At 47.1% G+C, this 27,826-nt stretch overlaps 1 protein-coding gene across 1 annotated transcript in view; it reads right to left on the bottom strand.

Moving 5' to 3' along the window:
* Positions 1–6: 6 nt before the first annotated feature.
* SERINC5 (serine incorporator 5) overlaps positions 7–27,826 on the bottom strand; it is a 64,302-nt gene continuing 36,482 nt past the window's right edge. The window contains exons 7-13 of the mRNA XM_013004901.2: positions 22,497–22,708; positions 19,336–19,431; positions 16,168–16,294; positions 8,751–8,817; positions 4,862–4,901; positions 4,017–4,161; positions 7–1,495 (exon numbers count right to left, since the gene is read on the bottom strand). Of these exons, the coding sequence (XP_012860355.1) occupies positions 1,348–1,495; positions 4,017–4,161; positions 4,862–4,901; positions 8,751–8,817; positions 16,168–16,294; positions 19,336–19,431; positions 22,497–22,708 (835 nt within the window). The 3' untranslated portion in view covers positions 7–1,347. The remainder of the gene's footprint in view (positions 1,496–4,016; positions 4,162–4,861; positions 4,902–8,750; positions 8,818–16,167; positions 16,295–19,335; positions 19,432–22,496; positions 22,709–27,826) is intronic.

Here is a 27,826-nt window from a genome sequence, read left to right as displayed (position 1 = left end):
TCCCTACATGAACTACTCACAGGAGCATCTCCACTTTAGCTCCACCGACATCTTTAATGGACTCGCCGCTGAGCAAATCTCTCCCCTGACTGAAGGCAGACGCTGAGAAATGGGGCATCATCTTGGGAAGCCCTGTCTCCTATGAACATTATTTCAGGAGGGTGCATTCTGGAAATCTCTGTGGCTATGGCGTAATCAGGTACCCTGTCCGCACCCCACCCCCAGCCTCCTCTTCTAAAGGTGTGTGGTGACTTTCACACCTGCACAAGAGGCATTATCTGGCCTTGCGGGGGCTGCTACGGGAGAACCCCATGCCGGAATCCTCCTGAATTCGGTCGCGTTTCAGATCTGGTAAACAGAGAAGCCCTTTGCTTGGATGATTTCAAAGGCCTCACGGTGGAGGGGAAACGGAGGGGCTGACCTTTAACACTGAAAGGGGTGTAGCAGGCTTCAGAAGAGAAGGGGCTTTTCATGAAGGTCCTTAGTGTGTGATTCTTACTAACAGCACAAACCATTCAGGATTATAGCCTGCGGAAGAAAACAGCATGAATATTATCCGGGAAGACAGCACAGAGCAGAGTCATAATTATTGCAGTAACACAGATCAAGTAGTGGCGATCTGGGGCAGGGGGGTAGGGGGTGGTTTCACCGGGGAGGGTGATGGCAAATTGTGCTTTTTTCACATTATGTTGAAGACACTGAGCCCGGAGAAGCTCAGGGCGCCTCTGGGAAAGGCAAGGACCAAAGTGAATGCAGTGTGTGATTCCCAGCACCACGGCTTCAAAGGGGGTCTTCAGGAGCAGAGAGGAATGGCATGGAGGAAGGGGCTGAAGAGCAGGTGCTGCTGCCGGCCCTGTGGCGATGCGGCCAGAGACGTGAGCAGGGTGGCCGCCCATAGACCCCGCAGGCTGCGGAGCCCCGGGTGCTCGAGGCGGCCTGCGTTCTGCCAGGAACCCAGGGCTCGGGAGGTTGTCGTGCTTTCTGCTCTCAGGATGAGAAAGGAGAAGCTGCAAACAAAGGTGTCTTTCCTTGTGAGGGGGTGTTGTGCCCGAAACATTCACAGAGAACAGTACCCTAACTCCGATCCCACTCTCTGGGGGAGATGACGGGCACAATCCCTTTGGTCTAAATTCCCTTGGGAGAAACGGGTAGCTTCTTTCCCAATTCCATAATTGAACAGCTAATCTAAAGTTGTTGCTTCGTTTTGTTTCCTGGAAGCTTCTTGGTCAGTCTGGGGTGGTCAGCTTTTCAGCGGGCAGTGGTCACTCTGTAAGCATGGGGACACTGGCTCAGAGGACATCACTCCGGGCTGCAGCTGGTGCCAGACGCAGGGTTTTGCTGAGATGGTCACACGGAAAACTGCCGCGTGGGGCAGCAGAGGGGAGCGAGGAGCGTGCCCAAGTAGAGCAGCACACACATCCAGCAGGAGGCCATCTTCACCCAGAAGATGGACCAGCTCTCGTGGAAAAAGGTTTCGATCTTGGCACTTTCATAGCTGTGGAAACAAGAGGCCAGGCGGGGTCACAGCAGGAAGGGGGGGTGGGGGGGAGGGGGGAGAAGGTCTGACATTAACTCTCCCCGTGCTTTCCACTACGGCCCATCCTTTCTTTTTAGAAAACAAAACGCATTTAATTGAGGTCCCATACACTTCACCTGCTTAAATGGCTTAATTCAGTAGCTTTTAGTATGGTCAGAGGCTTCATATCAGACCTGTGAGAGCCCTGGCCATGCTTCCACAGCCACTGGATCCACAAGACTTCACACCCACTGGCCTGTGATCTTCCTGCATTTTGCATCATTACCTGTGCTGTGTGTCTGAGGAGGAATTTATGTACTAGTGTTGGACTTAGGGACTTGATCTGCTCTTGGCTGTTTTCTTAATATATAATTACTCTTTGATATAAAGCTCTTTCTTATGCATACATGAGTGTCTCTGGATTTCTGTAGTCAACCCTGCTTAAATGGCGTAATTCAGTAGCTTTTAGTATGGTCATAGGCTTCCTATCAGCATCACCACGATCGGTTTTAGGACATTTTCATCACCCTAAAAAGAAAGACTGCACCCCTGCAGCCCTTGCTCCCTGGAAACCACTATTTCCTGTCTCCAGGACTTTGTATGACCTGGACAGTTCGTGTAGACGGAATCCTGTAAGTGTACTTTTGCGACCGGCCTCTGTCGGTTAGCATGCCGTTTTCAAGATTCCAGCACGTACATAATAGACTTCATTCCCTTGGAGGGTCAGATGATATCCCACTGCATGGAGAGGTCACAGTTTGCTTATACCTTCATTATCTGATGGACATTTGGGCTGACTTCACTCATTGGCAGTGACGAGTGGTGCCACTGTGCGCATTCGGGTACAAGGTTATGGATTTGCCATTTCTCTTGGGTATAGACCCAGGAGTGGGCTTCCTAAGTGAGATGAAACAATGCTGGATTTCAAAGGGCTGTGGCTGTGGCCCCATTCGGGAGCTTGTATTTGCTAACAAAGAGGAATGGGATAGAGCGAGCTCTTTACTCAATGGTGCTCTTGGTCACTATTACTTACGATGGATGTGATGAATTACACACTACAGCTGAGAGGAGAAAGAAAGCTGTTTCTGCAGTGGCCTGGGAAAAAGCCTGCCTGATGAAGATCACTAGGAGGCCAATGCCTACTGGAGACATCTTGCCAGAGGCCCCAGGTCATATATGCATAAATAAGATACAATCCTGGGGTGGAAAATAGATTATGACATTTGGGCGAAATCTGATTGCACCATGTAACTCCCACCAAACGACTGATGAGACGGTGGAGGAAGATACTGATAGCATTTGCCTGGATTCCCTGCAAAGCCATCCTGCTGCCTATAAAATGAGTCCACTGAGCAGCAGGGAGCAGGGGGTGTGTGAGATCATCACCTACAAGAGCCAGAAGTGGAGCACATCCAAATCTCAGCATGCGGCTCACCCCTGCCTGACCTTTGCACTTTGGAATGAACTGCACCCACCACCGCATGAGACATTTCCTTGACCTTTCGTTAGCTCTGTGCGACGCTGAAGAGATGTGAGGGAACAGAAACCATGAACTGTGCAAAAGGAATGACCCTCTACGTAACTAGCTGCTGTTGGGTAAATTCCAACTCATTGGGATCCCTGGGTGTCAGAAGAGTGTGCCCCAAAGGCTTGTCAAAGACTGATTTTGCAAAAGTAGATCACCAGATCTTTCTCTGAAGGTGTTTCTGTGGACTTCAGCCTCCAACATTGTAGCCAGTGGACCAAGTGCCTAACAACTGTCTGTTCCTCTTAGGGAGCTACTGTTACTGATGAAGGGCAAAGACTATGACCTTCAGTACAGCTTGAACCTCCACATAAAGAAAACAAAATTTCTCCTAACTGGGACCAGTAAGCAGTGTCATGGCAAATGGATAGCATTGATGTGGTCTTTGCAATTCATCAGTAAGTGCTTTAAGTCCTCCTTACTTTCTACAAGCAAGATTGTGGCACCTGTGTGCTGCAGGTTGTTAATTATTCTTCCTCAATTCTTGAATTGCTTGCTCTGCATAAAGACTGAGTATGGAGAAAGGTAACCACCCTGGGGCACACCTCTTGTGGTTTCAAACTGCACGGCATCCCCTTGTTCCATTCACATCCCTGCTTCTTGGGTTTATGTGCAGATTATGCATGAGCATAATTAAAGAGTTCTGCTGGAATTCCCATTCTTCTCACCATAGTCATAATGTGTTATGATCCACATAGTCAAATACTTTAGGATCATTAATAAAACACAGGCAAATATCTTTCTGGTATTCTCCGTCTGCAGGCAGATCCATCTGGCATCAGCAAACCGCTACCAGCAATCTAAGGCCAGTGAAAACCTGAGGGTAGCGTGAGAAGGCTGATGTTGGCCTGAAGAGTTTCGTTTACTCTAGGAGATTCCATCTGTGACTCAGAACCTTAGAGAAACTAAACCAGACCATTTTTGTTTCCTCTAGTACTGTCCCTTGAGAAGCGTCTAAGGAAACGGGCCACATACTTGAACCAGCTGGTGACGGTCATCATCATATAGAGGGAAGCCAAGAAGAACATGAAGTGGAAATAGGAGTAGAGATAGGCGGTGCCTTTCTTCTCGTCATAAATGACCCGAGACCCTTCTTTCAGAGTCTGCTGATCTTCTGAATCTGCGGGGGTCACAGAAGGAAAGCACAAGTGGAGGGATGTGTGCAGGCACGCTTGTTATTTCAGCAAAACCGCACCCCCTAATTTCAATCAGATGGCAAGAATCATTTGTATCCCCAGCAACTTCTATCTTTGCTATACACAGAAGACCCTCACGGTACCCCAGCACCTCCCAAAACAGGGCAAGTTCCCTAACACCTCATTTATTTTAACAGCGCAAAGGACAGCGTGGGCCCTTAAAAATATAAAAATTAGAAAGCTAAAAAGAAAAAGAGAATATACAGGAAGTTCCCAAGTCCCTGGGGTCCTTCAACTCAAGAAGAGCAGGCAGAAGAAGAGGAAATGGTCCCCCAAGTTAGCTGTCAGGACCTCTTGGTGTTTCCCAAATTGTTCCTTTAGATACATACTGTCAGCTTCTCAACATCTCGTTGTAGAGTTTAACTCAAACATGAGACAAAGTAGAGACTGCTTGCCACCTGCCAGAATATCAACACACACACACACACACACACACACACCCTGGGGTCCCGAGTCCTTGTGGAAGAATGTGAAATGCACATCCACACCCTCCTAGTGAAGTTAGGTGTTTCTGACATCCAATTGCCTGCAGAATGGAAGGAAGCAGATCCCCGGTGGTAAGGATGGGGGTGGGGGGAGTGTGGGGGGCCGGTGCAGGGAGACACACAGATGTCCTCTACTCACCCTCTCCTTTAGGACCCAGGCAGAAGCAACACCGAGCTACCTGCAAAGGCAAGGTGACCCCCGTGAATGGCTTTCTTCTTGGCTTTTCCTTTCTCCACACGCAGAAAGCACTAACAGCCCCTCCACCCGCTGCCGGTCAGTGTGTCAGCCCGTAGTGGACTGCATGCTGCCGCTCTGCCTGGTGCTATGATGTCCCACCTCGTAAGCTATCAGACGCTACCACGCTTTCAAAATATGTGCAAATGTGCGCTCATGATGTGAAAAAGATAAGTATGCCTCCCTTTGTGAGGCGCTCTAACATCAGAAATCTTAGTCCTTAAATGCTCTTTGTTTCTGAACTTGGGCACAGAAGCCTGGGAAGGATGTCAAGAGCATAAACCCCCTGGATGTGCACTTTGACCAGGCATGCGGTGGCACATGCAGACATCAGCCACAGCTCATCTCTAAATCACCTTCTCTGACCTTGAATAAAGGATGAGGCATCTGGCTGCCTTCTAACCCTCAAACTATAACGTTAGCTTTTGATGTCACAAGGAACCCTGGTGGCACAATGGGTCAAGCACCAGACTGGACGGTGAGGCCAGTGGTTTGAACCCACCAGCCAGAGGCAGTCTGCTCCCATAAAGATTTAATCTTGGAAACCCAAAGGGGCAGTCCTACTCTGTCCTTATGATGGGTCACCTGAGTCGCTAGGAGCTGGCATCAACTGGGTGGCAGGGAGGTGAGTCGGAATTGACTTGACAGCAGTGGGTGCATGGGGCTGCTGCCACACTGGCCCTGGTCAGGCAGCGCCAGGCTGACAAGTCCACACTGTCAAACCTGTAAGAACCACAACTGATGAGGCTGCCTTGGTTTCCCGGCTCTCACAAGTGTTCCACCTTTGATAGAGAGGGGGCAATTTGACACTTCTCCGTTATTCTCTCTTCGTGGGAAAGAGTTGCGTTTTCCTTCTCCCACAGTGTCCGTGTTACAGAGGCTACAGATCTTGCAGGCTTTACTAAACAGACAGGAAATTTCCGCTCACTCACTGAGGGGAGGCGGACAAGGAACAGATTTGGCCTGCCACCACCAACCTTGGACACTAGCTACAAGAGACCTCTCGCTGAGTATGAGCCATGGTTGAGGCCTGAAGTCCAAAGATGTGGACTTTAGCCAATGAGCTAACACTGTAGTCATGACGGTCAATTTTGATTCTCTGGTTCTGGATGAATGTTGTTGTGGCGTTTTACCAGCATGCCTTGCACTAATTGACCTGTGATAAACAAAACGAGTTCATGCCAAACCCGATCAACTCTCTCTTAATCCACAGTGGGTTCCAACCACGGACTTGCGCATACCAACAACTGTGACGGTGGTGTTGGGCGGGACAGGATTTCACTCTGTCGTACCTGTGGTCACCGTGAGCTGGAACTGACTGGACGACAGCTAACAACAACAAAGGTCCTTATGTGTCAATGTGTCACCCATGGGAACTGTACTTCAGGCTCTGACCTGCCCGTTTTAGTCTTTCCATGGGCTGTTCTGGGTACCAGCGGCAGGAAACGCGAAGAACATGAGGGCCGCTTGCCCACACCCCTTCCAGGAAGGGCCTGTTCTAGCGCACCCTGCTGACCACGCGGGTGCTGGCAGCAGCCTCTCCAGCTCCTCACGCGTGGCCTCAGCTGCAGAGTTGCTTCACTTTGGAGTAAAACCCTTGCTCGGCAGCCCACATGCAAGGCCCAGCTGCTATGGCCAGCTACTGGACAACCCCAATGGCGTGGCCACACTGCTCCAGAGCATTCCACGAGGTTGGCAAAGCCTTCGTTCAGCTGGTACTGCCCTTTGACATCACCCTCTTCCCCCTTCCATCCTTAGACACACCCTGCACATCGAGGCCCCGCCTTGAACATGGAGTCAGCGAGAGAGGTCCCTGCTCCCTTCTGGTGCTTTGCTTAATGTGCGATTTCCTTAAGTGCTCTGAAACCTTTGTGGCTGGGGCTCTAACTCTGTTCACAGGGGAGGAAACGTGGGTAAGGCAGGTCAAATAACTGTCCTGGGACCACACAACTAGCTTGGTGACAGCTGGTACACAAACGGCGGCGGCTCCAAGGTCGCTGGTCTACTGGGGAAACGTGCTCTCTGGGAGATGGGGGCGCAGGTGCCAGTGGAAAAGGTACAAGGGGAGGCCCTGGGAGGCAGCCCACATGGACAGCCTCCTGTTCCCTCGGGGGAAAGAAGGGAGCCGCCCGGGAAGGGGGTGGATGGGAGGCTGGCCACTGGCGAGCCTTCGGCACCTTTAGCATTCCATACCATGTTTCTACTCAAGTCAGTAAACGTTATTTCAAATACCAGTGTGACAAACCTCACTACCACTTCCTGAAGGGCTCTGGTCACAGGGTAGGAGACACTGCAGGTGCCAAGAAGGCAAGAGCTGGATCCCTGGCACTTTGGGGCTGAAGCACAGAGCACACCAAGGCCGTGGCAGTGTGGGAACCCTCGGCCCAGTTACACATGTCCAGGCAGGCGTCTGCCTGTGCCTCCGCCTCGCACAGCAGGCAAGCTTGTCACACAGGCAATAGCGGAGACAGAATTGCAGTTCCGGGGCGCAACGTTCCACCACTCATTCACTGGGCCAGACCTCACTTGCTCAGAGGCCCCTCCTTCTGCGGCTCCAGCTGCCGTGAGAAACTATTCACTGTCTCTTTCAAAGGTGGGTCCCCGAAACAGGATGCAGGGAGAACACGCCACCTTCCTTTTCTGCATCCTCTCTCAGGGATGTTTATTTTCCCTTGGAACAAGTAGAAGAAAAAAATGCCCACTTCCTGCTCTCAAATCTAACTTAGAGACTTGCTCTTTGAGCGTCCACACTGTGCACAACAGAGATATTGAAAGGGGTCTCAGCCAACCACAGCAGGTGGCCGCACAGTCAGGGGTGAGAGCAACAAAGCTGGTTCTCTTTCGGCCTTTCTTCAGCGACAGAAGTTGCTGGTGAACGATGCTGGCTGGCTTACAGCCCTGCCTGGAGAGTTCACTGTCCTTACATCAGGTGTGGGAATGGCCATCCCAGAGAGCCAGCTGCAGAGGACAGTGACCCCACAGGCAGCTCACAAGGCTCCTCTATCCAGAGGAAGCTGTGGCCACGCAGGGTCCACAGCAAGGACCAAAAGGCCCTGGGGGCAGAGCGCTGGGGCTCGGATGGGGCTGGGATTGTCTCCTTTCAGGAACTGCTGTGCAGCAAAATGAAGGAAGGGAGGAAGGAATATCCATGTAGAATGTTCACTGCCATGTCAGGCAGAGAGCAGAAAGGGTACGACGCCGGCTCCCCCTCCGCCCCGTCTCTCTCCCTCAGACAGTGATGGACACACTGCATAGGGCACAGACTTGGGTAAAACAGGTGAACAGACCTGAAGTTAAAACGTACACGTGTCCCTTGGCCCTCTGGCTTAGCTGCTTGGAAGACCCACGGCTGGGGCAGAATTCTGCTCCAAGTAGGAGATGGTTCCAAGCAGACCAGGGAGGATGTCTCTGTGCCCCCGCCCCACCCCCCTTGCCAATTCCCACAGACCCTTAACAAATGGCCCTTCATTGTGAAATACATAAATCAATAGAGAAGTAAACAAATAACCCACCCCACACACATCAGAGAAAAAGAGTAGGGTAGATCTAGATAGTGGGGGCTCCAAAAAATGTTTGTGGGAAAAAACAATGAGATTTTTCCCCCCTGAACTTTCTGAAGCCCTACCTTGTGTGGGGAGATAACATTTCATGATCTCTTAAATATCTTCTTCTTCTTTTCCAAGGAGAAAAACAGGACCACAGAGTGCAAATCAATCAAGGCACAAATACCACCAAAGGCCTTCCTGAAAAGTCTTCTGGCAGACAGCAGGACCCTCGGGAGAAAGGGACTCACCTCTAGTTCAGGGGCCCCGTACCGGCCCTGCAGAGCGTCAGAGCTGGATCTTGTTGTGGAGGTCAAGCTATAAACAAACGAACAAACCATCAGGGCACATGGGAAGGGGGGCGCTGCCCGACTCATGTTTGAAGCCAAGGTAGCAGAGCTTAGCTGCTTAAAGCAAAGCAAAGCAAAGCACGCTAGCTCCAGAGCTGGCCTGCCAACTCTCGTGGACGGCTTTGCTGCAGATGGCATGAGGTCATTTTCAGCAGAGAGGAGTCTGCGGGAAGTGAAGTCAGTCATTCCTGTTCCTCTATCTTGGCTTCCACCCCTGGGGTTAGCTTTCCTCCATCCAATGCCAAAAGAATTTTTCTGATGTAACTTTTATCTTTTCTATCTTTCAGACTAGTCTTCACTAGAGGGGGACTCCCCCTCCCCCCCAAAAAAAAAACCAACAAAGGACCCAGAGAAGGCAATAAAAGGCAAAGGTCACCATTGTTTACTGAGGGATAATCAGCCAAGGGCATAATGCATTTTCCTGTTTGAAAATCAACAGTGTGATGACATCCCTTGCTAACTGTTCTCCTAGTGCCCAGAGAGGTACAAAGGGGTCCTGGGGAGAAAACACCCATGCTCTGGGCTGTAAAGCAAAAGGTCAGCAGTTTGAACCCACCAGCTGCTCCTCAGGAGAAAAACATCCACTAAGAGCCCAGCCTTGAAAACCCATGTGTCTGTTGTGGCCTGTCTACAGGGTCACTGAGGAATCAGAATCAATTTGACAGCAATGGACGTTCAACTTAAATAAATTGGGGTGTATGGGAGCTAAAGGGAGGTTATTTTTTTCTTTCTGAAACAAAACAAAAACCTGGAATATTTTAAGCAACTGGGAATACAATGAACACTGCCTTGACACCTGGTAAACAGGGAGGGCTTCAAGAGGTCCCCTCCCCACACTCCTCCCCCAGAGAGGGTTCCAGAGCTAAACAACTGTCCTTTAGAGAAAGGACCAGGTGCCTTTTCCACTTAACCCTGACTAGCTGGATTCACTTGCAGCCAGCCTCCTAGGGATTATTTTAAAAGGCAATCACAAGTCCCTTGGGGAGCCACCCATTGTGGCTGTGCCTGATGGTACTGTCCCTCTCCTCATCCCGCCTCATGCCACCAACGGTGAGTGATGTTATCTACACTGCTGCATAGCAACCCCACTGGCCACACAACCTTTCCCATGTGTGAGCCCATGGGACCCCCACTGTGTCCATCCATCCAGGGTCTTCCCTTTCCTGCTGATGCTCCACTGAGCAGGATGTCCTTCTGCAGGGCCCTCGCCCCTCCTGACTACCCTCACTTCTAGGAAGCATTCTGGCCGTACTTCTTCCAAGAGTGATCTGTTTGTTCTTTTGGAAATCTGTTACTTTCAGTACTTTTTGCCAGCACCGTAACTCAGGTGAATCCGTCTTTCTTTGGTCTTCCTGGTCCGTCCTCCAGCAAGCTGTATGAGGGGCTTCCCCGTGCTGGGAAGTCTCACACAACGCAGTGTTGAGTAGCCTTGGCCCCACCATGCCAACACGCCAATACAAAACTATGCCTGCCTTTCCCCCACCAACACCTGCGCATCGCTACCCTGCCCCAGACTGCATCGTTTTGGCAGAACGATTCACGGGGAAGGCAGGTGGCCCTACTAAGGTGACCAGATTTAAAGCAGGACACCATTGACCGGGAGGGGGGAGTGTTCTTGATTAAAAATTTGTTCTATATGGACCAAATAGACCTTCCCTAGCTTGTCGTGCACTCTTTCAAAAAATCAGGACTTTTAAAAAATGCCAAAAAGCAGGACTGTTCCACCAAAAGCGGGACTTCTGGTCACCTTACCCTACACACCTGCTTCCGCTGCTTTTTTTTGGTCGTGGTTTGGGTGCCGGTTGAGAAAGCAAGTCAGTTAGCCAGTTCACACAGTTTGTGTTGTAGCAAATTGCAGCTCCCTCGAGGTGATAGCATGCTTCCCGCCTTTTCCCTGGGTCCCCCGTTTTAATCCTTCTTTGTCCTCCTTCCCGCCGCCTGACTTTTGTTTGGGGGCCAATGTGGTCCTTCTGTGTCCTGCAGTTGACCATCTCCTTCAGCAGAGTAACTGGGTACTGTTTTGGCTGCTTAGGGGCTGGTTCAAGTGTCATGGGTTACAGAAAATATCTAAAGAACACATCCAAACTTTCCTGTTGGAAATCATGGATTCCCCGGCCCTCAACAAATCTGCAGGGCCAGGCTGTGGCTGTTTCCAGCTTTTATGTAATGGATGACACCCAACCATGTGCCATGAGGGTACAGGAAGAGAGGTGGGAGTGGGGCTGGGGATAGGGAACTGAAAACATTGATGACTGCAGAATCCCATTCATGGGATCAAACAACAGAATTGTATGTGCGTGGATATACTGGATGGTGTAAGATGTGGCACAACCACCACCACCACCCCGAAACTATTACAGAAAAAAATAAACAAACAAATAAATAAATAAGGGTTCCTGGGAGGGAGTGGGGGATAAAGGGGAGCTGATATCAGGAGTTCAAGAAGAAAGAAAATGTTTCAAAACCGGTTGTGGTAGTAACTGTACAATACTGCTTGATGTGATTGAACTATGGGATGTTACGATATCTGTAAGAGCTCCCATTAAAAATGATTAAAGAGATAAAAGAACAAATCCTCCTCCTTTGATCTGCTGAGGAGCCCTGGTGGTCTAGTGGTTATGTGATGGATTGCTAACCACAAGGCCAGCAGTCTGAAACCACGAGCCACACCTCCGGAGTAAAACAAGGCTTTTTATTCCTGTGGGAAAAAATGTGTCTGTGAAACCTACAGGGGCAATTCTACCCTGCCTCACAGGATTGCTGTAAGTCGGAACAGACTCAATGAGCTTGGATTAGGGTTTTGATCTGCCAGATTTTTCTCAGTTTAGGCTGATCTTCTCCCCAGGTCATCGGACCAGCCCTTATCTATTTTCACACGCCTTGCTACATTGCTGTGAATGTTCCATTTTTGAACTAGCTAATGTTTAAAGGGTATTAGGATCTTACCCTGCAAAGCTTCAACCACTGATTAATTTTTCTCTCTTAAGCATGGTTAAAACCGAAACAGCCAGGAGCCTTTCGCAGCACGTACGTTGACTAGTCCTGGACTGATGTAAGTCTTTCCACTTCAGAAGGACTCTACATTGCAGTCACTTCAGGAAAAAATAACCAGCAACCGGTCTCTCCGGACGGTCCCAGCAGAGGAGACCAGATGTAGAGGTTTCCTGAAATTGGGGGTGGAAGGCTAAGGCCAAGGGCTGCACACCTCAGTCACCTCAAGTGTGCAAGGAAGAGACTGAACTCAATGGCCTCCAAGTCCTTCCCTGTCAGACTGAGCTTAAAACGGAAGCTAGTAGACTGACAATACCAAACGTAATCCAGAGATCAGAGATGGGGTATCAGCAAGGATCCATGTCTACGAGTGTGTGTGTGGGGAGTGGGGGTGGTGGTGGGCGGGGAGAAGTGAGAGCCTGCTTTTCTACAGGTAGATGAAATAAGGTGTGGAGTAATCATGTTTGGGGGCAATGAAACGGGCTTTAGAGAAAGGGCAGCTGAAAGCTGGGGCATAGGATTTGGGGCTGGAGCCTTCTTCAAGGCAGAAATGCAGGGAAATATACTGACAGTCCCAGGAAATAGGGGTTGGAACCGCCAGTCAGAGAGAGGCCATGTGGGTCGTGATAGGTGTTTTGTCAAGTTGGCCGGACCAGTTTTCTCAGTAATTTGGCAGGTGGGGTCTCTCCCATGATACCATCTAACATGATGGAAACAACTTCACGATGGGATCTGTTGTGAGCAGCCAAGTAGTTGCGGAAAGATTAGGGTGGATTTCTACCACCTTAATCAGGTCACAGACTTGATCAAATGGAAAATTTTCCTTGGGGGGTGTGACCTACGCTTATATACACTGATGTTGTGGGGAAGGTAAGCTCCCTTTGGCCGGGTCTGGACCCGTATCTGGTTCATTGACTTTTGTTTCTTTGACCTTGAGCCAACAGCCTGCCAAATGGCCTACCAACCCTGGGAGCTATTGGCAGGTCGCCTAACTTTGGGTTCATTAGACTCTGCATGCACCAGCCCACGGTCTTTCTGTTTTCTGGTTTGTCTATCCTTAGAGCTACACGAGTCAGAAAAAGCCTCTAGCTTAACTTCTGATCCATGAACTGGATTTAAACACTCTACAACTGTGTGAGCCACTTTCTTGAGTATCTTACATATATAAAAATAGAAAATTACACACACACACACACACACACACACACACCACATACACATATAGCCACTGGTTTTACTTCTCTAGCAAGCCCAGCCTTTTATCACCATGAGACCCCGAAATGTGTGACATGCGGAGTCAAAGTGACTCACGGAGGAGTGCAAGGAAGCTTAATGATCTCTCCAGATCCACAGAAAAATGCCAACCCCAAAGAGCTTCAGCTTTCACTGAAAACAAATGATTTGTACCCAAAACTCAAAGCAGCAGCTAGTCTACAGACTCATATACTTCGAGACCAGAAGAACTGGATAATGCCTGGCTACCACTTTCCATCCTTCTAAAAGGGCCACAAGAGATGGACCATGGTGGTAGAGGAGAAAAATGAGGAACAGAACCTCAAATCCCTTTAAGAAACCCAAACCAGGCCTACTGGACTGGTTGAGACCAGTGGGCTCCCAGAGAGATTGCCCTGAGAGATTCTTCAAATCTTAAACTGAAACTACCCCCCTGAGGTCACCTTGTAGCCAAATAACAAATTGGCTCAAAAAATAATCCATATCACTCAAGTATACTATGCTCTTAAACAAAGGAAAATCACCCATGAGACCCCATGGTCTGCCATTATTTTAAAAGAAAGATGAGAATGCAAGGGGGCAGGGACACCAGGTTAATGAAAATGGAACAACCAGATGGAAATAATGAAAATATTCACACCGTGAGAATGTAACCAATGCTCCTTTTATAAAACAATTTATATAAAAATTGTTGACTGGGAGTCTAAACCACTATATAAGTCTTCACTTAAAACACAATAAAGTATTACCTTTTTTTTTAAAGAGGGAGATACATAATTCTTCTCCCTTCTACATTTAATCTTAAGTATTTTGGTATTTTCTGTCAAAAAAAACTTAAAAACCCTAAAATTGGTGACTCTCACCACCAGCAGCCTCTGTTCAAGAGCCTACTGAGCCTGAACCTGCTTTCCTAAGACCTCAAAGACACTTCAGCTATGAAGACCTCAGAGCTAACTCTTGGCGCTGCAGCTGATTATAGCAAAAGGCAGTCACCCAGCCCCGCGACCCTCGCTGACTCCTGGGAGGAATAACCGGCCCATCAGTAGGATCGTAGCTCACAAAGGAACGGAACTGGTTATCTTAGCTCTACTCTGGGCAAGCTGCTATTTTACATCCCCTCATTCCATTGGACACCAGTCTTGCAGCTTAATTACCACACTAGATAGCAATGTTTTTTATGGGCATTCAGACAGAATTTACACCGCAGCTATCGGTCTTGGAAATGAACAGCTTTCAAGGACGCTAGAGTAGACTTTGCCAAGTGGCGCTATGGAGCCTCTACACGCTGAAATGAGCCCCCTGATCTTCACTCTCACTCAAAAAAGGTGAATTTTTACACCTGCTAGAAACACTGCAAATCTGATTGGGTGAAAATCCCATGCCACAGGATAAGTGCTTATGTGGAAATTCTGAAAATTTTTGTCACAATTTTCATTTATAAATTTTCCTGCACATACTTACTGTTAGTCATCCAGCCACTCACAAAAAAACACACGATTTTATACCACCATATACCTCCTCCATTTTTTTCTGATAATGAAAGTATAAAAACAACCACACACAAAAAGGCAAGCTTATTATAAATGTTTTTTTCAATAATGGAGGAAAAAAGGCAGGTGGAGAGGAGATGTTATTCTTATTAGCACTACAATGACATTTTTGATCATCTCCTAGGATTTGTTTCCAAATATGAACACATTTTGTTGTTAAAATAAAATATTATTAAGTATACAGATTAAGAAGACATGGTTTCCCATGCTAACACAGAACAAAACGAAGAGACAAATTCTGAGACTTCCCCTCAAGCCTGACAACAACAGAGTCAGGAAGGAAAGGCCTACTCAAGAAAGGAAGAGCTGTGAACCAAGATTCCAACTTTGATGGCTTTATAGTCTCTCTGAAAATATTCACCACCGACTTGGGCCGGGCCTGGCCTGGAATGCCCACCTCCCCTCACCCCCCTACACCCCCACCCACCCACACACAATCACTGCTTCACATAACGAAAACCAAACTCGCTGCCATTGAGTCAACGCTGACTCATAGTGACCCCCATGGGTTTCCAAGACTGTAACTGTTCACAGGAGTAGAAAGCCCAGTCTTCCTCCCATGGACCTGCTGATGGTTTCGAACTGCCGACCATTCAGACCGCAGCCCAATGTGTAAGCACTACACCACCCAGGGCTCCTGCCTTCATCATTAGTACTCCATATGTTGTAGGTGCTAATGGAAAAATTTATGGAGATCATAAAACGGCCATTAAAAACTACAACAATTAAAAAGGCCACAATCAACCATGGACCTCCCGATGCAATAAGGAGAGTCCGTTGTGAAGGTCATAAACAGCCCCCAGAATCAGCCTTACACAACAATTTTATCTTAATACCAACCTGCAACACTAGCCAGCACCTTTAAAACTCAGCTCGCTCACCCACCGCTACAATATGTGTGTGTGCCTTTGTTGCTTCCTTTCTGGCAGTAGGAGGCGTTGGAAGCTAAATGAGAAATTTTTTTATCTATATAAGTTCTCACTACCTGGGATGAATTCATACACCAAAATGCAGCCCCCTCCTAAAATCCCCACAGAGAGAAAATCTAAATGGGAAAGGTTCCTAAAAGAAACAATGATCAGTGAAAAACGCACCCCAAATAAAGAACTAATCATTCTCTTCCTTTCTTTTTTCCCTTCAGCAGTCTTTCGTATTTTTAAGGTAGAATAAGCCACCACCCTTACTCCACACTAAGCACCTGAAATCCAGCCTGCTTATCCTTGTAGGTCCCACCTACTGCGGGAAGGGCTGCGGGCCCTGCACTGCACTAGCATCAAGGGTGTGAGCATAAATGAAAAGGGACGTTTTCTGTCATTCAGGGACCACGGACAAATGATGGTGTAGACAGTAGCTTTGTACTCTTTCCATCTACGGCTGCACAAAGGTGATTTCCCATCAATCAGACAGTTACCAAAACATGCACGGTCCCCCCACCCCACCCCCGAGGATATGTGCTTTGTGGCTTTGCAGGTGCTGAAGTTTATTCAAATTCTTTTCCTACTTCTAAGTCAGCAAAGTTGGCCGGATACCTCCCCAAGACTTACCAGGAATAGAGGATACACCCAATCAGGAGGGTGGTACCTAGTGCAGTTACCAAGTCCCTCTCTCTGTACAGGTCCTGGCCAAAGTTAGGCACACAGATTGTGACGTTCTTCCCATGTTCATCCAGATCTACAGAAAAACAAAGGTCGCAGTCAAATGGGGAAAGCGCTCATTCTGCAGAGACACACTGCTTCAGCGGACCGTCTCAGTAGAATGGAGACGGACACTAGGAACTTCTACTCAACATTTTCACTCTTGCCCTGGTGCATGAGTTTCCAAATTTATTTGTCCTACAGTCCCCTTTTCAGGTTAAAAAACGAATAATAGCCCCCTGGAAACTGAAAAATGTTGTACTATATAGCCCATGAACCAGAATAAAGGGTAGGCATCTGCTTTTGTAGCCCCTACCCCCACCCCATCTAGATTTTTTCCATTGCACCATAGGGGGCAGTACCACCGCTTTCATAAACACTGTTTTAATGGGTCAAATTGCAGCAGATTTCAAAGCATTGCTCCTCTACTATCGACTCATTCTTCAAACATGCCCCGGATTCCAGTTTACCTAATGGGCCCTAGAGTTCCAGGATGTAGAGCCTTGCTCTTAATGTGCTCAGGCTAGAAATTCGAGTCTACTCAGAGATGTCTTGCAAGGAAGTCCTGGCAATCTAGTTTGGAAAAACCAGCCACGGAAAACCCTCTATGGAGCACAGTTCTACTTTGACAAATCCTGGGTCTCCAGGAGCGGGGCTGCACCAATCAGCTTGCTCTTTTACGGTACTTTTCAAACAATTAAAGAACAAACAAACTAAATCCACCTTTCCCCCCAGTTGATTCAGCAGCCTGTAGTGAGTGAAAAATAGTATGCAGATAATTAAGAGCCTTTTCTGTGACTTACTCTCTCTGGAGGAGTGTCGAGGCTAATTAACAACCGCCCATGTAACAGCAGTAGAACAGTGGTCTAGCCTGGTCTCAATCCAACAGCCTCCCTCCCAGAGGAGAAACCAACCAAGTGGTGTAACGGCCCTGGTATCCTCAGTCTATAACTTAGGAACCTTTTTGTTTTTAATAATTGTTTGTTTATTAATGACATGAAAATAATTATTGGACTCACGTCTTAGGCTCCATAAGCCACTCCACCTGCCCAATAATTCAGGGAAGGAAATATTTTTCAGCATCTTAATCGAAGAACTTAGGAACTCCCTGAAGGAGAGGTCTGGATTTAAAAAATAATAATTTTGGGAGGCTGCCTCATGAATATTTCTAAAAGGTTAGCATGAGTAGTAAACTGCATTTTCTTTTTATTTAGTGGTCATCTTCAATTTTGAACAGCCAAGTGAGGCTTGATTGCCAGCTAACCCCCAAATCTGGGAGCCTCCACATAGAATAACTCTAAAAACTATTTGGCAAATGTGCACATACTAAGCACACTCAAAGTGAAACTGCTTCTGATGTGGGTTAGGGATTTTTATTTTAGCCTAGCAGCATTTTTTTTGGTAATTAACCAAAATACAATATTTTTTTCCCATTTCAGTAGCACCATCTGGACTTAGAAACAAGATCTCGGCTTCCCCCCCAATGTTTTTAAGTACTACCTGCATTTTAAAATAATATTACTATAGTTATAAACTCCCTTTCACTAAAACCAGAGATCAGTATGTAAAAGCCAAAAAAAGTAAGTCCTATGGGCAGACTGAAATAAACTTTAAAAGCCTCTAATTACATCACTTTCCACTATAAACAGCTTTTCAGACAAGGTCCACATCTTTGTATCTGCTATCTGCTTTCTAAATTTAATATGGGGAACTGTACTAATCAATTTTGATTTAATTCTAGAGCAGAGATATACTTACTTACCTTGATCTATACAAAATCAATTATGCCCAGCCATAAACAGTTGCTGATGAATCCACTCAAGACTCGTGGCAATTCCACGTGTATCAGAGGTGAACTGTGCCCACAGTGTTTCCAGTGGCTGGGTGCTTCCTCTACCCCACCCCCATTCCCAGTAAATGGCCAGTCCTTTCTTCTGAGGCTCCTCAGGGTAGACTAGAACCTCCCACATTTTGAAAGGTTGCCAAGCACATTAACTATTTATACTATTCATAGACTTCATACCAAAAATAAGCACATTGATAATACACTCAATGGGATTCAAATGAGAAAATTTAGCCCTTTATTGGCAATGTTCAGAGGCTTATAAACCAAATTAAACTCAGGATTTGATTCTGACTCCAGGGTCCAACCGCCCCTGTGAATTTCCAACACTTAACTCTTTACAGGAGTAGAAAGCCCTGTCTTTTTCCCCGAGGAGCTGGCTGATGGTTCCAAACTGCCGACCTTTAGGTTAGCAGGCCAACTTACAACCACTACTTTACCAGGGCTCCTCAGGGGCGTATAACATCTTTTAATGTAGCAGGCTCACAATATCTTCTAAATACTATAATAGTGTTCACACTTTAAAATTTTTCTCAAATGATCATCACAACTGCCCTATAGTAATAGCTAATTCTTAGATAGCACATCAGACATTAGTTTAGAAGTATGTGCATGCGTCCATACATGAACGCATGTACATGCACACAAAGCGCAAACACATAACTTAATAGTTTTCTTCTTAAAATTACAACCCTTCACTCCGAGACGAGGTACACAGGCATCAAAAGCTAAGTTACTTGAGTGTCAAGACCAGGACACAAACCCAGGCACAAAAGCTCACGCTCTGACTGCTGTGTTCTGTAAATACAAGTTATTTAAGATGGGCAGGTCAAGATCGCACAGCAGGGCTCTGACCCTGTCTCCCAACTCACATTTCCCACACCCATGTTTCTTTCTACTCCTTCTGTGAACAGTCAGAAAAATGCCCACCTGAACAACATTAAAATGATAACCCATATTTCAAAAATAAGCAAAGCAAGACAAAACCATGCCTTTATAAACATAGATTAAACCTAAAAGAAACTCGAAGTTCCACCTAGCTTTCTTACATGGTGAGTGGCAAAGACTCCAAAGAAGAAATTTTTGTTTCCATCACCCACATTAAAGACTTTCCTTAATGAAAATCCCTGAATCATCTATCTTTTTCCAGTTACTACCTCGTCAATATGTATTCATTCTTCCACAGATGGGCATGGGCATCCACACACGCATGCTCAGTAACAAGGGCAGCTTACCGAACTCTACAGGTTTGCTGGTCAGAGCTGAGAAAGTGAGGTAGGTGACATAGCAGCTTATGAGCCCTGACTGCAGGAGTCCCGAGTGCGGCTGGCCTGTCACACACAAGAGACACACAGAGACATTTTAATGATTAGAAAACTCGTGCCTCAGGAAGACACCAGACACCCCAACAAACACACCGATACTCCTTCAGCTTGCGGACCCCACGGCCTCCAGTGAAAGTGCAGGGAAAGATATAAGGACAGATCCCATCTGATCCAGTTTTCCCTTGGATCAAATTTGCTCACAGAATAACTATTATTCAACTCTAACTGCCAATGAAAACCGCCGAACCAGAGGCCGTCAAGTCAACTGAGAACCACGTGCTCTCACCGTCTCAGAGCAGAGCGGTGCTCTCTAGGGCTGCAGTAGCTCTGCCCCGGGCAGAAGCAGAATAAGGACTCTGTCCCCAGCTGTTTCTGGGGAGATTCAAACTTTCGGTTAAGAGCCAAGAACTGAACTGTTTGTGCTATTCAGGGACGTTCTCACTGCCAATAAAGAGCAGAAACCAACCCTTTACGAATGTTGCTTTGGGCATGAGAATAAGACTGGCCTCCGCAACTAATCACTTTAATCCAAATATCTCAAAATATTGAGCCTACCTCAAAAGGTGATTTTAATCTGAATATTATTTTTTTTAATTCCTAATTATATGAAGGAGATGGGAGACAATACTCAAATTTAATAATAGTTTTGAAACGATTAGTATATGTATGTGGAATCCATTGCCTTTTTGATTCACACCGTTTGGAAGGATTCAAGTGGGATACCACATTGAGTGCATAATATATTTTTTGCAAACCGTGCCACCTCTCCAGCTTAGTTTCCTGTGCACAGTCAACAGGTGTGTGCATTATATGTGAAAATATGTATATGTTTATTGGCCACATTCCCTTTTCCTGCGTAGAAACCTGAATGCCAGGCACATGTTCACTGCAAGCAGAGGAAGCTACACACAGGAAATCTGAGACCAGAGACTTCGGAGTTTATAATCCCAAAGATAGCACATGGCTGTGCTGTCCTAAGACATTCAAAGTCGTTTATCAAGGATAATTCACATCTATACATTCAAAACAAAAAAGCCCAGTACTGTCAAGAACTGCCTCCTAGGGTTTCAAAAGCTATGAATCTTTCTCTAAGTTTTATTGGCACTTAATTCACATATCACACAATTCAATAGTAAAAGCTGTAAATCTTTATGGAAGCAAACTGACACATCTTTCTCCTTCTGAGCAGCTGGTAGGCTAGAACCACAAGCTTCAAGGTTAGCAGTCTGGTGTTTAACCATGGCGCTACAGCATCTCACTGTCCTTAGTCAGCACAATACAACCAGGGCAAACGGAGACATTAAGAGTTGTACAAGAGTGACAGGCAGCTAAGGTAAGGTGACCAGATGTCCCGCTTTTGGCAGGACAGTCCCGATTTTTAACAATTTTTCCTGTGTCCCGTTTCATTTTTAAAAAGGACCAGTGGTGTGAGTGGTGATACTGGGAGGGTAGAAGGAGAGTGGGTTGGAAAGAGGGAACCGATTACAAGGAACTATATGTGACCTCCTCCCTGGGGGACGGATAACAGAAAAGTGGGTGAAGGGAGACATTGGATAGGGGAAGATATGACAAAATAATAATTTATAAATTATTAAGGGCTCATGAGGGAGGGGGGAGGGGGGAGGGAGGGGAAAAATGAGGACCTAATGCCAGGGGCTTAAGTGGAGAGGAAATGTTTTGAGAATGATGAGGGCAATGAATGTACAAATGCACTTTACACAATTGATGTATGTATGGATTGGGATAAGAGTTGTATGAGCCCCTAATAAAATGATTTTTAAAATGTCCTGATTTTTTGAAAGAATGCACAACAAGCTAGGGTATACGGTTTTCGGCTGCCATGTGGTTATTTTGCCAGGATATGAGTTTTATCAATGGTGTCCTGCTTTACCAATGTTAAAATCTGGTCACCTTAAACTAAGGTAAATACTATCACACACACAATTCTGTAAAAGAACTAATACAATAACCCCAAAGCATTCACAGACAGGCAGGAAAACCGAACAGGTATAGGAAGGTGAGCCTAAATATAGGATATTCCTACAGATGTTTCTGTATGTGCTGCAAATATAGCCATGTATATAGTAAAGCATATGGGGCAAAGTTGTGAAAACTTCTTAGCGATAAGCAAACACTGAGGAAATGAGTCATTCGGTGTAGGGGCTGAGGACCAGTCTTCTGAGACAGCCTAGGTCAATTGCAATAGCACAGACCACAAAGGAATGTTCTACATTGTATCGTGATAAATAGCAACTGGTTTCTAAGAGTTAGAAGGCTTTGCTGAGGAAGAACCTGGGTCTAAGGAAGAGTTTCAGCTGCTGGCTGACTCGGGATCTGATTTCCTGCTTCTTGACCATGCTGCCCCTGCTCTCGGGTCCACAGTGTGTGAGTGAAAGTTGTCACTAGACATCGCTCTGAGAAGCCTCTAAACTCTGACACAGACATTATGTGGGAGCTCACGGACACCATTTCTTAACATACATGCTGAGCATTTTTCATTTAAAAGCCACTGTGGACAATTAGGGAAACACTGCCATGTCAGGAGAGAGCTGGTGGCGGGCTCACCACAAGGCTATCGATTTGAGCCCACCAGCGGCTCCACAGGAGAGGGCTGTCCGCCTGCAAAGATTGAGGGTCTACCATGCCCTAACGGGTGGTTTTGAGTCCAAAGTGACTTCATGGCAATGGGTTGGGGTTTGGGTGGTATATTACTCAAGAGTGGCAGGATCTATCTCGATATTTATGGATGTAAGTTTAGGCTTCATAGGTTCTTTTTGACATGCTGCAAGAGAAAGGTGTGGCAGTAAGTTTCGGAAAAGATCGCAGCCTAAAAACCCTGTGGGGAATCTCTACGCTGCCCGAAACGGCCACTATCACTGGCCACAGACTCCATGACCCAGGCTTCACTATCACGCTCAGCCGCCCAGGTGTGGGAGACGAAGAAGAGACGGCCTGAGTTCCCTTGCCCATCCCTGGCGTAGCCATGTTCCAAAGTGAGAGCAAGTGGATTCGCTAAAAACAAACCCACCTAGCAGTATGAAAAAAAGAAGACTGGGGGAAGCCGTACTTACGGTTTTGGACGCATGGTGAGATGGCCATCAATGAAATAAGCAGGCACAAACCTCCATTTATGCCCAGGAGGATTTTGTTTCCCATGCAGCCTTCTCTCTGTGTGTAAAACACCGCCATCAAAATCAAGCCGCCGGTGGCGATGGAGTACATGATGAGTGTCACCAGGGACAGAGAGGCGTACCACAGCTTGTTAGTCGCTGTTCCCGCAGTCCTGTTTCTCCAGGGAGCAGGTCAGAGGGAGAGCAGAAAAGAAAGGTCCGTGAAACACAAGTTCTGACAGTGTTTCCCATCCTTTGGGCGCTCGCTAACTGCGATCAGGCTCCCAGGTGACTTCTCGCAGATTTTAGCTAACTGGTAAAACTGCAACTTCTTAGAGTAACATGCAAACTTCTCTCCACACTGAGACGATTCCATTTTAGGTTCAAGTGCATTATTCTATTCAACGAAATTAATAAAGGCCTCAATCTGATCGTATTTTCGCTTCTCCATTCTGAATTTGCACTACCCTGGGAGAATATGGTGGGTTCTGTGTTGGTTGGACTGCTAACTGCAAGGCCAGGGGGTTGAAACTATAAGCAGCTCCGAGGGAGAAGGACCAGGCTTTTTAACTCCCATAGGAGTTACAGTCTCAGAAACCCAGAGGGGCAGTTCTACCCCACCCTATAGGCTTGCTATGGATGGCAGTGAGTGTTTTCTTTTCTTTTTTTTTTTAACATTTTATTAGGGGCTCCTACAACTGTTATCCCAATCCATACACACAACAATTGTGTAAAGCCCATTTGTACATCGTTTCTCAAAACATTTTCTCTCCACTTAAACCCCCGACATTAGGTCCTCATTTTTCCCCTCCCTCCCCGCTCCCCCATCCCTCATGAGCCCTTGATAGTTTATAAATGGGTATTTTGTCATATCTTGCCCTGTCCGACGTCTCCCTTCACCCACTTTTCGGTTGTCTGTCCCCCAGGGAGAAGGTCACACACAGTTCCATGTAATCGGTTCCCTCTTTCCTACCCATTCTCCCTTTACCCTCCCTGTTTCGCCACTCACACCACTGGTCCTATAGGGCTCATCCGTCCTGGATTCCCTGTATTTTCAGTTCCTCTCTGTACCAGTGTACCAGTGAGTGTTTTCTGAGATAGGTTTTGGCAGTATTACAAAGTGGCTCTTTCCTGGGCCTCGCGTTAAGTGTTCCTGGAAAACAGACCCGGGGTGTGCACCTTAGTCCCACTGCAAGTGCTGTCAGCAGCTTCTGCCGAGACCCATGTTTTCACAAGGCAAAGAAGCAAACGAAGGACCAGTTGAAACACCAACTCTTTTCCCACTTTACAGACTAGGAAGCTGTGGATTACCAGTGTTCCTCCCAAACAGTATCAACACTAGGGAAAATCAATATTTAAAAAGACAGTAAAATACAAAATCAAAAAAGTTAACATTGTAATAATGAGATGCATAACAACAAACTAACAGATATGACCGACAAGCTTTAGTTAGTGTATAAAAATATTAGTGACGGGAAGAGAGACGTGCTGGCTTACATCTAAAGAAGTTGTTCTCAGCAGGAGCAAGTTGATAAACTCGGCGTGACGAGGGCAGGGAGATGGACAGGGAGACAGGACGACGTGACAGGGAGAAGGAACTGTGAATCGGCCATGTGCCTTCAGATTACACTGCTCTTTGTAATCACTTTCTCAAGCCTTCCCAGAGCAAGCCTCGTGCTTAATGTTCTCACAAAACCGGAGGGTGTTCAAGCGGCCGAGCGAAAATGCTCTGCAGATCAAAACGCTGCTGCAGCCAGAGGCAGAGAAAAGGGAGCGGCCAGGCTAAACGATAATGACCACTGTGTTTCTGAAACCCAGCCAAGCCCTCCAGTGACTGCAGAATCACAGTGCTCCAATCCAAAGGCAAGCAAAGACAGGAGACTCTAGGAAGAAGAAAAATCTAAGAGCCAGAAAGAACTGATGGGAGTGAGGGCGATGGGATATATCTCTAGAGAAAGGTAACCACTGCTGACCTGCGGTGTGCGGATGCAACTCCCCCTCAACAATCTCTTGTTGTTACGCTTCTATTTTCAAAGTTAAATCTCCAACCCCAACCTCAGGTCCTCCCTGAATTCCAGATTCATTAGCCAACTGTTTGCTCAACCTCTCCCAAAAGGTCTAACAGTGTTGAGAGGTGAGCGTGAGCGAAACACACCCATTTTGGTTTGAGTATAATTAATATGGTTGTTGATTTGTTATCAGCTTAATAACAAAGGTTTATTTGACCGTTTCCCTGAGCTCAGCCAGTTTGGAAAGTTCACTGCTGCTTCAGCTGTGCCTGGGGCATAAACTGAACCCTCTAGCCTTCTCAGTCGTCTACACTGATTGACTGGTAGCGGAGTGGTTACTCCTTGGGCTTCGATCAGAAAGGCCTACAGTTCAAAAACAACCAGCCACTCCCTAGGAAGAAAGACAGCGCTTGCTACTCCCCCACAGTTAGTCTTGGAAACTCAGAAGAGGCAGTTTGAGCCTGCCCTCTAGAGTCAACAGTGTCAGGCAGAAGCGGGAGTTAGCAGGGCAGGCGGCTAGGAGATAGAGCTGGTAAAAACACTTCAAGGACGCTATAAGGGGCCAGACCCCCTCCCTCCCTCCTCCTCCCCTTCGGTGGCCTTCAGGCCCAGGTGCAGAAGACTAACCGTTACAGATAACTTTGTAAGCTGTTGCTTAACTCGTGGCCTTCAGGCCCAGGTGCAGAAGACTAACCGTTACAGATAACTTTGTAAGCTGTTGCTTAACTCCGGGCCTGCAGACAACAAAGTTGCAGTGGAAAATTCCACAGCTCCCCTCCCCCACCCGGGCTATAAAACTCTCCATCTCTCGCATGGACAGTGCCCCAATCTTCCTGGGGCCCCAACTGGGGGCCTGTGAACCTCACCCTGGAGCTCAGGAGGCTCCCATCCCTTTCTCTGCTCTCCCCTCCCTGCCAGGCGGCACGATTTCTCTGGGCCTGATTTAGGGGTCCACGAATTTCACCCAGGAGCTCTGAAATAAACCTCTGAAACTGTTTTCTATCGTTGCCTTCTTTGTTTCTTTCCGTCGCCAGATAGACCTCACAAATGAGTCGACATCCACTCGATTGCATGAAGTGCTTGGTTTTGGTCATGTAGTGTCAAAATTATCACCCACCTGCATATAATCTGTAATGAGTATTTACAGATGAAACCGGTATAAATACATGAAACATTCCAATAATTAAGAGTCCCCACCAAACAGTTGAGTTGCTGGAAGACTACTCCGACGCTAGTCTTTTTTCCTAAGGTGATCAGATTTAAAGTGGGACACCATTGACTGGGGGGTGGGGGGGCATTCTTGATTAAAAATTTGGTCTATATGGACCAAATAGACCGTTCCCTAGCTTGTCGTGCATTCTTGCCAAAAATCGGGACTTTTAAAAAATGCCCAAAATCGGGGCTGTCCCGCCAAAAGCGGGACGTCTGGTCACCGTACTTTTTCCAGCTCTCCAATGTCCACTGACAGTGGACATGAGTTGGGCTCACCTGCTGTGGGCAAGAACCCAGTATTTGTGGGTGATAAGAAGCACCTCAACCTCTGCAGAACCCAGTATTTGTGGGTGATAAGAAGCACCTCAACCTCTGCAGAACCCAGTATTTGTGGGTGATAAGAGGCACCTCAAACTCTACAGGGCTACGGTGGTGCCGTCATATAACCATCAGGTTTCCTAGGTTGCAATCTTCGCCAAAAGCAAAGAGTACTTAAAACACTTACTGATGAAGATCAAAGACTGTCCCCTTTGGTGCTGCAGGTAACTCCAGGTAACTGGGTAACTAGCAAGTTCTACCCGGGTGATTGGTAAGGAGTCAGAGATAACCCCACCCATCACACTCACATGCACACAGCAGCAAAGAGTTCGGTCAAGTGTTTACTTAAGGTCACTGCAAAAGAGATAAACCAAGTCCCCCTCTAGAAGTGAGAAGGATTCCAAGATAGGAAACTGCTTCCTGTTCTGGAAGGGCACTTTCAAAAGGGAGGGGCTCACAGCTCCTCAGAGACCGCTCTCTAATTAGTTAGTAAGCTTGTCCTTGGGTCTCCTGTATATTTCTTTCTAATGTATTTCAGGATGTAATTCTGTGTCAGGAATGTCTTGAGTTTTAACTCAGGCTATAGATACGGTGTGGAGGGCTCTACATTTCCCAGGCTATAACTCTGGGGTAGATGTCTCAGGGTGACCACCTAGCCTGGCTCCAGGTTAAGTCACTTAACCAGGCTCGTTACCTCAGGGCCCATTAGCAGGCAGAATGCTCGCTCCCTTCACAGAAAGAAGATGATTCCTAGCAGGTAGAGGGTCCATTTCCTCAGGAAACAGAATATTCATCCATTCTTAGTAAGCAGAGCGTTCATTCCCGGGGCAGGCAGAAGTCCCTGACCTGTCCCTGGTGAGATCAGTCTTCAGTATGGTGTACACGAAGAGAACACGAGTCACGAAGAGAACAAAAATGCTCACGACTGGATCAGTAAGCAACATCATGATAAATGGAGGAAATACTGAAGCTGGCAAGGATTTCATTTGACTCCAAACTGTAATCTACGCTCATGAAACCAGCAGCCAAGAACCCAAACAATGCCTTGGATGTCCCTTTGAGAACTCAAGTCCGCCTGACTCAAGCCGGGGATGCCTTTTCAGTTGCCTTCGATTTGTGTAAGAGCTGGACAATGCATGACGAACAAAGAAGGAACTGTTGGTGAAGACTACAAAAACACATGGACTGCCGGGAAAATGAACAAATGTGTTTGGAAGAAGTCACTCGGGCTCTTTGCCACCCTCCCTAGCACCTCAGGGCCATCCATCACCCCATCAGGGAAGTTCCACTGTTTCCATCTTTAGAAGGTATCTAGAATCAAACTGCTGCTACCTCGTGCCTCACCTGTGGTATGTCCCAACTACGCCCCACGCCCCTACTTGCATACTGACCTCTTCCATCTGCTTTCAATCTAAAACTTAAAATCACATTAATCCTGTTTTAAAATTCTCCAATGCACTTCCATTTCACCTGAAAAACCAAAACCCATGAACTGACCTAAGAAAAGTCTTGCAGGGTCCAGTGCCATTTAGCTGATTTTTTATTTTATCTCCTACTCCTCTTCCCTCAAGGAGCCCTGGTGGCATAGAGGTTACACATTAGGCTGTGAACGACAAGGTGTACGGTTGGAAAGCACCTCAGGAGAAAGACTGGGCTTGCTACACGTACAGTCCTGGAAACTCACAGGGCCAGTTCTACCCTGTCCTATAGACGCGCTATGAGTCGGCATCGACTCAATGGCAGTGCGTATGG

The sequence above is a fragment of the Echinops telfairi genome, unplaced genomic scaffold, assembly GCF_000313985.2.
Source record: "Echinops telfairi isolate 266 unplaced genomic scaffold, ASM31398v2 ScPeMD7_7469;HRSCAF=8507_1, whole genome shotgun sequence".
NCBI lineage: Eukaryota > Metazoa > Chordata > Mammalia > Afrosoricida > Tenrecidae > Echinops > Echinops telfairi.
Note: the sequence above shows the minus strand (reverse complement) of the source record. Positions and strands in the feature narration are given on the sequence as shown.